Here is an 11,665-nt window from a genome sequence, read left to right on the forward strand (position 1 = left end):
CAACAGTAAATCAAGCCCAAGAGCAAGACTCTTTTCATTGTCCTGCTGCGGCCTCAGGTGGTCAAAGGCTGCAACAACATGTTAAGAGGGCAACCTTTGTTTTGTTTTGTTTTTTACATCTACTGAGGAGGTTACACACAACTACAGAAAATGCATCATTCCACTACAGGAGACTCTGTTTTTATGAATGTATATAACCCAGTTTGGCTAATCTTCTGTTGGATGTATGCAATTTTCAGGAAAAGTACATGGGTTAAGTGGCAGAAAAATTACAACTCAAAATCTCAGTTCAGCAAGCATCTCAGGATGAACTTGGTTTAGCAACACTCTTCCCAAAATAAGGAACAGCTCACCGGGTGGTTTTAACCATCCTGTTGTGTTTGTTTCTCAGGAGCAGCAATAATGTTACTGGCGCAGCGGCACGTTTACTTCAATTTAATAAACATTGTTTGTATCGCATTATCGACTCAACATTTAAATAAGTGTTACATACTAAAAAAAATGGTTTTAACTATTTATTTTTAACTAAAGTGGAACAATGTGACCCACAACTAACAGAGTTAAGCGAAGATCAGTAGCCCCTTTCACACTGCTTATTAAAGCCCGTAATTTTCCAAGAGAATGCTACAAAATGAAGACAATACACTGCTTGGAATAAATTAATAATTAATATTAATAATTACATTGTAATAATTTAATTACAATTAAACATTTCTTGGCACAAATCGTTGGTCTAATAGCAGAACTGCCAGAGTCATTTTTTTTTTTACTTTTTCAGAAAACAAGACAAAACAAGAGATTTAGCAAACAAGAAGAGTCCAGTTGCCTCAATTCAACCTTTGCTGATTACCATGACTTGAATGACTAAGACTCGAGACAGACAAAGAAAAAAAATGTAAGATTTTAGCAAGAAGATTGGTATTTTTTATTGCTATTGTAAATCAGTCATTTAAAAAATGACATGGAAATAGATAGGCAAACAAAACATTACAATTTAGGTAGTAAATGTTCTTCTGTGTTTAGGCCAGCAGACCGCCCTCATTGTTCCAACGTCACATTCCGTGTCTGGAAATAGCTGTGTGACTAGCAAAAACAGGAGGCAGCTGCCTTCTCCATCGACTGACTCAGGCAAGTGTGACCACAGCGTCTGTTGAGCGCCTCTGGCCAAATACTGTATTCCACAGTTGCCACTTTAAACCCCTGCCAACAAAACTCCGCTTCTGCCAGGATCTTCTGGTGGGCGCAACAGATGTAAACTATTGCAGGAGCAGAAGGCGGAAGCTTGTAGGTTAGCAGAGGTGGCAAAACGGCAGGTCGTTGGCAGAGTTGGAAGCCCGAGATTTGGGAGGCTGGAACTTGAAGGACACTCTTAATCTAAAATATTGCAGCAGTGTTTTATGGTTTAGATTGTTTGACAGATGCAACCACTGCAGGTTTCTATCAGAATATTCAAGTGGGGTTCTAATACCTACTAGAGCCGATGTGAATTCTGGAGTTCTGAATCCACCTTGATGTGGCATATTGACTGTTTCAAAGAATATCTATATTGATGTTTCAAGCTTCAGGTGGAGGGAGCTGACATTGGCTTCAGCGTGGGTCTGGAAGCCACCATCCGTATGCTAAAAGGCATGTTTGATGACTGCATAACTGGATATCAGAATACATCATAGTTTATATAATGTACAGTACAAGACCTAGGAAAATTATTTTATTCAACGCACAAAACTGCCCTGAAAATATATTTCAAACAGCCCCATCTAGTGGCTTACGGATTTAAAGAATCTAAGGTACACTCAAGAAGAAGAATGAAACGTAGCTCGATTCATTCGGGATGAGCATTATCTCAAGAAATATCACACGAATACCCAGTCTGCTTAAACTATTATCACACAAACAATTATGTTTTCATATTAAATAATAATAATAATAACATTCCCAGGAGGAAAAGGTAAGTGAGCCCTTTGATTTCAGAACTGCTTGATCCTCCTTTGGCTGCAATAACCTCAAACAAACATTTCCTGTCGTTGCAGATCAGACGTGCACAACGATCAAGATAAACTTTGGACCATTCCTCTTTACAAAAATGTTGCAGTTCAGCAAAATTCCAGGGATGTCTGGTGTGAATAGATCTCTTGAAGTTATGCCACAGCATTATAATCAGGTTGAGGTCAGGACATTGACCTTGGGGGCAGCCATATTTGTGAGTACATTTACATGAGATCTTTCAGATATTTCAGTATGTACCCTTATTGTGGCAGTTTTGATGTCGTGATGTGCCTTGGCCAGTGGTGGTAGGTCAGTCCCCACATGGTTCTGTTATTGACCAAAATCAAGTGTTGAAAATTGCTTGATCTCTTTGACCATGCAATGTCAATGGCTGCACAAACATGCCTTTTTTTCCCTTAATATTTGGAGATGTAAAGGTTTTCGCCCAACGCCAGCTTTATACTCCCTACATTTGAAAACAGATGTTTGTGCTTTGTATTCCATATTTTGTCAACATTACTTTAATTACTTTTTCCACCTCCGCAGATAATAAATAACAACAAAAAGATGTTTTCATTTAAGCCATTTACACTGTTTTCCGAGTCGCCCTGCCTTGGTGAAATGTTATAGAAAGTGTACTTTACTCACGTCACGTGTAACGTCATGGTGAAAAGGTTGTCGTTGAACATGGAGTGGCAGTAGTGAATCTCCGTGTTAGTGTGTCCGCTTTGAGGCAACCGTAGAAGAAAGCGGGCTCGCTGATGTCACTCACGCCAATAAGTTAGTTAGCCCAAAGTAGCTAGCGCAGGGTTGGAGATTGTTACGAGTCCGGTGCCTTTTGTCGCCTTTCCCTTTAAGGTAAACTACATTGGAGCCGCCACAGTATGGACGACGTTATAGCTGTGTGTGATGGAAAGGTGCTCTTGAAAACAACCGCAGCAGAAGTGACTCACGCCACGTTGGCTACGCGCCGCGTTTGGCGAACACATGTTACCATACATCGTGTTACGGGAGTAAAACGCTAACAAGGCTAAATATGCTAACTAGGCTAACGCGTAGCTGACGTTAGCGGCTGTCAGCCAGCTGCCTGAACTAAAGTGGCGCTTCCCCGGTCTTTACGTCATTTTAGCCACCAGCTCAACACGTTAAGTGTAAACACTTGTGCATACCTGATTGACAATAAAGTCTGTATAAGTCTAAAGTATCATTTGTATTTATTAGTTTCATTAAGATTATATTTCACTCTTCCAATTTTGTTTTACTTTATTCAGTTGTAGAATATGCTTGTTTAATATTGTTTACTTAGCACTTTAAAATATATATTTTTTGTTTTTATTGTATATATGGGTTATTTTTCCGGATTTTCGCTTTTGTAATTTTATTCAGTTGTAGTATGTCCTTGTGTTTAAGGATAAACTTTATGTAATCCATTGGTTTATAACAAATGAGTCAGTTCTCATACCTACTGTTGCTGACGATTGTTCCCTGTTTGAATAATATAATTAGTTTGAAGCAGTTTCTAACATTCCATACTAAAAAAATAAAGTAATAAAAGTATGTATAATTGTATAATTCGTGCTACTATTGTATCAGGTCTATACGGATATCGGCCAATACTCAAGGCTGCAATATCAGTATCGTATCGGAAGTGAAAAAGTTGTATCGGGACATGCAGAGTATTTTGTTTGCACGTTATACCAACTCTGTGGCTATAAATTAGCATTGTGTGCGCACATACTGTATCTATAGTGTGGCCACATTTCCCCCCCCCCCCCCCCCCATGTCACGTATGGAGCTCTGTACTAACATATTCTAGACTTTACGCCGATCTTATTGGTGTGATCGGTGTTGGCCGATAATTAGCATTTTATGGTGATCGGCTTTCATGTCATAATTCGCCGATCTGATCAATTACGTCATCGATCGGCTCCGCAAAAGACTTAACTCCGTGTCGCCGTCGCGTATGAATCCAAAAGCTCGTCTATTTTTAGCCTTGTCACGTGTCTTGTGGCGCAGTACTGTAACAATCTAACGGCCAATCAAGTTCTTTTCAATCTTGTCGGTGAAAAAACACAGTCGGTGTGTGACTATTTTGCGGTGTCTCAGACAAACAACACGTAGGTTATTTGCAGTCTGTGCACAACTGAAGTACGTCGTAGGGAACGTCATCTCAATGCTTCAACACAACAAATTTGATCGGGCACCTGAAGAATGTATGGTGGGGGGGAGCCAAACGGACGCAAACTCTGGACAACACCAGTCCATATAGCCGGGACAGTGAGAACGTTAGCGTAAGCATGTCATTATTTAGTATTTATTAACGTAATTGAATTGCAAAATAAAGTAATTTAATTACAGTAAGCAAGCACCCATTATTTCTGTCCTGTTGTAGTGTTCATTTGACCTCAATTTATGTCAGTGGCCAATCCTTGAATACCCCCTAGAGGTCATTGATGCGTTCACTTTTGTCTAAAATGCTAGTGAATAATTTTGAGCTCGGATGGGCTCCAGCACACCCGAGACCCTAGTGAGGATAAGCAGTACAGAAAATGGATGGATGGATGGATGGATACAATACTCAGTATACAGTACACAAAGTATATACAATAAATGAACAAGTCATGTAAATCGACAAATTGCTCCATCTTGTGATCTGTTATCGTTTTTTTAAACTTGCTGATCGGCCCCAAAAATCCTGATCGTGTAAAGCCTAACATATCCTAAACATTTGTATGACAAACACTTCTAGGGCATAAATAGAAAATGGAAAAACAGTAAGTACAGCACTAACTGAGTATACCTTATTAGGCAGTGTGACCACATATTCTTACACCGCTGCGCAAACTACTTCGAAATCTCGTACTTTATATCGCTAGCATCGTGAACGAAGGACCCCCTGTATTTTTCTCTTCAAACAACGCTTGTTGAGGCTGCTCATTCTTGTTGGAATTGTTCTTCCAGGCTGGTGTCGAAAGATGCGGCGCGGGGAGCATGTGCCGCACGCGTTCCAGGCCCCGGTGGACGTCCACGCCAGCGCCGACGGCCAGGTGTACATGTTCAAGAGGAAAGCCAACGGCACGGCCGCGTCGTCAGACGATGAAGACGAGGAGGTGGAGGAACTCGGTCTGATGGAAATGAGACCTCGCGTGTTCCAAGAGCCCGAACAGGACAGGCTGGGGAATTTCCACCTGCTGGAACGGGACGTGCTGGACGGCGACAATCTCAACAAGCTGGCGTTGCAGTACGGATGCAAGGTAGGTAGGGGAGTGATGTAGGATAACCGCTATCAAATGTTTTTAGACCCAAGTACTTGGCATACTTGGCAAATAAAGATGATTCTGATTCTTATGATTAATCAGACAAAAATTGATTTTGCATTCGTAAACACAATAATGTGCATGCGCGGTCCGTTTATTGCTATTGTCCACTTGGGGTCGCCATCCTCAGATTTTTACTGTAGTATCGGTGACTTTGTGTGTGTTGGCTTGAAAAGGCGGGGCCTAACCTGTTGTCTGACATGGGCATCAGCGAATCAGAGCGTAGAGTTGGCTGGGGGGTTGGGGGTGTCGTGTCCAATTCGATCCAATTATCGGTATGTAACTCATAAACTATACACTTGTTTCTATGAACAGGTGGCAGACATAAAGCGCGTGAACAACCTCATACAGGAGCAGGATTTATTTGCACTGAAATGCATCAAAATTCCTGTTCCCAAGCACAGCTTTTTAACGGAATCGCACGCAGACCCGAGTGACTATTTAGAGGAAATGCCCATCAGGGACCAGCCGCACAGACACCAGGTTATGGACTTCTGCACTGAAGTGGACAACGACACGGAGAAGCTAATCCCGACCACGGACAACCGCGACGTGGAGCTGTTGGGCGATGTACCCAAAATATCGGGCCCAAGAGGACAGAAGGGCCAAGGGGCAGACTGGGGCATCCAGTGGTGGAACGCCGTGGTGGCTATGCTGCTCATCGGCATCATACTGCCCTTGTTTTACGTTATTTACTTCAAAACCAAACACAGTGGTGCAGCCTCGCCGCCAGATGGCAGTGTCACGTCATCTCCCGTCACGTCAAACAACCCCGGGACCGGCGCCTTTGGTACCGCTGGACCTGAGCCAGGATAGAACTCCCCCTCTAGTTTGCATAAAGCCAAATGTCTTGAACATCACATGCAATACCTGCCTCGTCTTCTGTTAAAGTCGGCCATTTGCAATCCATTGCAATCATGTCAACTTAAAATTCGTCAATAACATCTTGCCAGTAATTGTTACTGTTCTGCATGTTGTTTTATGGTAAGTATTTTTGTGTTTTCGTAGCTATTTAAAAACACATCTCCAGCTACAGTGTTGTCCCTCATATTTGCGGTTCACTTTCACAGCTACTTTTTCTTTCTGTGGAATCGATTCTCAACTTTTTGCTGAAAAACTAACATGACGTTTTTTGTCCTCATCGGAAACACCCTACGATTCCACGGGATGGCGCCAAAGCCCTGTCTAACAGAAAGGTACTGCAGTGGGGCCCGTATATTGGCAGTTTAGTGACAAAGAACTATGTTGAAATGAGGAAAGGAGCTTCTATTCGAGACCAAAGCACTATTTATTACATACACATTAATAGTGCGGTGTACTGGCATCTAAAGGTAATTACAAACCTTTTTAAGGACATCAATTATTACTGTACAGCAGGGGACACCAACATGGTTATCCCCAAAGACCACGAGTAGTCTGCAGGCCTGCTCTAAAAATGGCTCACCAATGATGGGACAGTGTGATCTTTTAGGAATACTGTAGTAGTGATTATTTTAAAATGTAAACACTTGCCGGGATTTACAGAAATGAAGTGTTGCATATTGACAATTGTTTCTTACTGTGTTACATCATTGTTGATAATTAGTGTGAGAGAGCAATAAAGCCTCGGCAGCATCTTGTGGCATCATTGAGCGTTTCAGAAAGACGACAAACTGCAAATAGTCCGTTTTTCAGCAAATAACTGAATAGGTTAGACAGGAAAAAAAACAAAACTGGTGAATATGGGAGGATACTGTATCGTGGCTTGTTTTCTAGGAAATTAAGGTGTGTGTATCAGGTGTTGACTCAAACCGCTGTACATCATGAGTGTGTTGTTTTTAAAGTTATGTTTTTATTTTCTGTGTTTATATATGTCGATTCATTTTGCATTGTTCACTTGGGCTGGATTTACACTACAGGTCCAAGTTAGCGGCTGTCAGCCGTCAGGTCCCAATTCTTATTTTAATGCCTACATTTTTTCTTTTGGTTTATTTTCATGTGCATTTCAAGTGACCAAACGCTTCAAATGACTAACATTTTTTTCATCTGGAAAAAAATCTTTCAACCTATTTTCCCCATTCTTCACTAATCGGCAGCAGAACAAAGTGGTGTGAAAAAGTATTTGACCCATTCCCTAATTCTTATTTATTTAGCAGTTTCCCCACTTTGTTTATCATTAAACAAATGTAAATATCAGACACAAATAACCCAGGTAAACAAAGTGCCATTTTTAAGTGCTGATTTTTATATTATTGTTCAATATTATATATTGAATAATTCAAAGCGACTTGGGCCTGTGTGAAAAAGTAATTTTCCCCCTTGTTAAATCATGAATTAACTGTGGATAATCACATTTTTTGAAAAGCTGAGTTCATTTTCACTGACCACACACAAGCCTGATTACCTCCAGATCTGTTCAACCAAGAAATCACTTACAAAGAACCTGTCTGACAAAATTAAGTTGGGTAAAAGATCTCAAAAAGCTCCAACAAAATGTAACGATCCAAATCAATTCAAGAACAGATGGGAAATAAAGAAATCAGTTTGGAAAAGGTTACAAAGCCATTTCTAAAGTTTTGTCACTCCAACAAACCATGGTGAGAGCCTTTGTCCACAAATGACGAAAACATGCAACAGTGATGAACGTTCTGTAGGCCTCCGTCAAGGTGAGGAAGAGTGGGCCAAAATTTCTCCACCCAGATGTGAAAGATTCATTGCCGGTTTAGTTGGGTTATCTTTTTCTGATATGTATATTTCTTTGTTGATCTTAAACATAAAAGTGGGGAAACTATGCAAAAAAAACAAAACTTCAGAATAGAAATACTTTGTCACAGCACTCTAGGTTGGTTCCACCAAAAACATCTGATTCTGACCCCAGAAAAATTGAGAAAATGAGATTTATGTATGTCAAGCAGAGCAGAACTATTTCTTGAAGCAAGCCCCGTATCTGCAACTTCTTCCTCCTCTACCTGCGCCCACACATCACTTTGCAGTGTAGAACTTTACTAGCCTATGCATGAAATTCAGGGGTTTTACACACCCCTTGGTTTCTGGCTCTGTACCGCACGCGTTGAATATGCACAGCTGTAACAGATGTGTGATGTAACAAACAATTTGGACCAGTTCAACTTTCGGATGAAGGGGTAGTATGTTAGTCCCACCCCTAGTTAGTCCTTACCTACATAACCTTCTGGAGCGTCTGCTGTTGATCCAGAGGGCAACCACTCTGGCGAATCCGGGTCAAGTTCGCAAGGGTCCCGCATACAGGAGAGGTGGGCTGAGGTGAACTGGATTGTCAAGGAATCTCGCTACGTGGCCCGGGGTCAATCAACAGGTTTTTTTTTGTCACGGCACTTATCCCCAAAGTGTCATCCTTTCTTCGTCTCGATATCCTCAGTCATTTTTCACGATCGAGACACTCATTAGTTTCATCACAACACATACTCTGTGTGAGTTGTTTATACTAGTCTGATTTTCACATTTTTGCCAGTTTTCTGTCTGATAGTCTCAGCTTTTCATGACTTTCTCTGCTTATCTCACATCCAAAGCACTGCTGCCATCTACTGGCATCTGTGTGTCATCACAGTACAGTACAAGCTTGCAATTCGCAAACAAGCTGCGCCACACCCTCCTTCACCCCTCCCCAGTCATAAACAAACTTGATGTCAATAGCAATAAAGTTTGAGTCCAGTGCCAGTGAATGAGTTAATACAACTGAACTGTAGCTACTCTAGGGAAGATTCTCAGTCAAGACAATGGATGGATGGATGGATGGATGGATGTACTTCGGCAGTGATTATTTCACGTACCACAAGGAGCCCACTTTCCACTTTGGGAATCATTGGTCTATACTGTTTGTGTCATTTAGATTTACAGAAGGTGTCATTTATATTGTTTGTGCAGATGTGGGTGTTTATTATCACCAACTGGCATATTTTGATGACATCAAGCTCGCATCAAGGCGGAATATCCCATCTGTGCATTTACACGGAACTCGCATTGGCAGATACCCAATTATGTATCAGATCTTTATCAACATTTGCAAGAAAGCTGATTCCGTTCTGAAGATTTTCAATTCCGTGCATTGTTTCCATTCGTCTACGTTGCCATGACTCATCCCAATTGCATCACTTGTTGTATGTAATGTAAATCCAGCCTTGTTGCTCGTGCCGAGTCGACCGGAATGGCATGCCAAACGTGTGAACTGCATTTACAAAAGCACAATTCAGTGCGATGATGTACAGTGGGTACGGAAAGTATTCAGACCCCCTTAAACGTTTCACTTTTTATATTGCAGCCATTTGCCAAACTCATTTAAGTTATTTTTTTCCTCATTAAATGTACACACAGCACCCCATTGACAGAAAAAAAAAAAACAATTGTTGAAATGTTTGCAGATTTCTTAAAGAAAAACTGAAATATCACACAGCCATAAGTATTCAGAGCCTTTGCTCAGTATTTAGTAGAAGAACCCTTTTGAGCTAATGAGTCTAATGAGCCATGAGTCTTTTTGGGAATGATTCAACAAGTTTTTCACACCTGGATTTGGGGATCCTCTGCCATTCCTCCTTGCAGATCCTCTCCAGTTCTATCAGGTTGGATGGTAAATGTTGGTGGGCAGCCATTTTCAGGTCTTTCCAGAGATGCACAATTAGGTTTAAGTCAGGGCTCTGGTTGGGCCATTCAGAAACCGTCACAGAGTTGTTCTGAAGTCACTCCTTCAGTATTTAAGCTGTGTGCTTAGGGTCATTGTCTTGTTGGAAGGTGAAGGGGTCTCCCTGTCCCTGCAGGTGAAAAACACCCCCACAGCATGATGCTGCCCCCACCATGCTTCACTGTTGGGACTGTATTGGACAGATGATGAGCAGTGCCTGGTTTTCTCCACACATGCCACTTAGAATTAAGGCCAACAATTTCTATCTTGGTCTCATCAGACCAGAGAATCTTATTTCTCCCCATCTTGGAGTCATTCAGGTGTTTTTTAGCAAACTCCATGCAGGCTTTCATGTGTCTTGCACTGAGGAGAGGCTTGCGTCGGGCCACTCTGCCATTAAGCCCCGACTGGTGGAGGGCTGCAGTGATGGTCGACTTTCTAGAGCTTTCTCCCATCTCCCGACAGCATCTCTGGAGCTCAGCCACAGCGATCTTTGGGTTCTTCTTTACCGCTCTCACCAAGGCTCTTCTCGCCCAATTGCTCAGTTTGGCCAGACGGGCCAGCTCGAGGAAGGGTTCTGATCGTCCCAAACGTCTTCCATTTAAGGATTATGGAGGCCACTGTGCTCTTAGGAACCTTAAGTGCAGCAGAATGTTTTTTGTAACCTTGGCCAGATCTGTGCCTTGCCACAATTCTGTCTCTGAGCTCTCCAGGCAGTTCCTTTGACTTCATGATTCTCATTTGCTCTGACATGCACTGTGAGCTGTAAGGCCTTATATAGACAGGGGTGTGGCTTTCCTCATCAAATCCAATCAGTATAATCAAACACAGCTGGCTGGACTCCAATGAAGGTGTAGAACCATTTTAAGGTTGATCAGAAGAAATGGACAGCACCTGAGTTAAATATATGTGTGTCACAGCAAAGGGTCTGGAATACTTATGGCTGTGTGATATTTTAAGTTTTTCTTTTTTAATAAATCAAAAATTTCAACAATTACGTTTTTTCTGTCAATATGGGGTGCTGTGTGTACATTAAGGAGGGAAAAATGAACTTAAATGGTTTTAACAAGTGGCTGCACTATAACAAAGAGTGAAAAATTTAAGGGGGTCTGAAAACGTTCCGTACCCACTGTACATGTGATGTGTTTCCACTTTTTAGTTTGTAACTTAAAGAATAATAAGTTAACACAGGGTGCCTTAAGCATTCACTGCTAAATTCATATTCTGAAATGTGCAACTTTTTTGGACATTGTAAAACTTGAGGGAGTTTTGATTATATCTTAACAAAATTAGCCTTGAACATGGATATGGCTTAATGACTGTTTTTTAATGGTTTTCCAACTGTTGAGTAAATATTGATTATAAATATTGACTCAGTGACTGGTGACTTATTTCAATACAAGACTCAAAGAGTGTTGATTACTACACTAGGAAATGACTTTTCACTTAAAACATTAAAAACTAGGAAATAGTTAATTTGACCAGGTTCAAACACACGTTCATTCCAGGAAAGAGGAACATGATGATACCTAGATAATTTTTGTCTCACCCTTTATTTTATTTACAAGGTTATTTTTTAAAACAATGTTACCTTCTTAATAATTTTTTGGGGCAAATTATTTATGTGGTTATTTTCATTGACTGCCCTTTACTTAAAAACAACAACCAAAAAATAAAATTTAAGATAGCAACCAGTTCAGGGTGTACCCCGCCCGCCTCCTGCCCGATG

General features: G+C 41.1%; 1 protein-coding gene across 1 annotated transcript; it reads left to right on the plus strand.

Annotated features, from left to right (window-relative positions):
- The first annotated feature begins 2,645 nt into the window (after window positions 1-2,645).
- Window positions 2,646-11,272, plus strand: lysmd4 (LysM, putative peptidoglycan-binding, domain containing 4). Its single transcript, XM_061678293.1, has 3 exons — window positions 2,646-2,844; window positions 4,948-5,240; window positions 5,619-11,272. The coding sequence occupies exons 2-3, from the start codon at window positions 4,962-4,964 to the stop codon at window positions 6,117-6,119; spliced, it is 780 nt and encodes a 259-aa protein (XP_061534277.1). The 5' UTR covers window positions 2,646-2,844; window positions 4,948-4,961; the 3' UTR covers window positions 6,120-11,272.
- The last annotated feature ends 393 nt before the right edge of the window (window positions 11,273-11,665 follow it).

Source organism: Phycodurus eques, chromosome 5 (assembly GCF_024500275.1).
Source record: "Phycodurus eques isolate BA_2022a chromosome 5, UOR_Pequ_1.1, whole genome shotgun sequence".
Lineage (NCBI taxonomy): Eukaryota > Metazoa > Chordata > Actinopteri > Syngnathiformes > Syngnathidae > Phycodurus > Phycodurus eques.

What these genes read in the sequence shown, in the direction of transcription:
- lysmd4 (XM_061678293.1), top strand. Translation starts at nt 4,962, where the DNA reads ATGCGGCGCGGGGAGCATGTGCCGCACGCGTTCCAGGCCCCGGTGGAC. An exon ending in CGTTGCAGTACGGATGCAAG is followed by an intron (nt 5,241 to 5,618) that starts GTAGGTAGGGGA and finishes TTCTATGAACAG; the next exon opens with GTGGCAGACATAAAGCGCGT.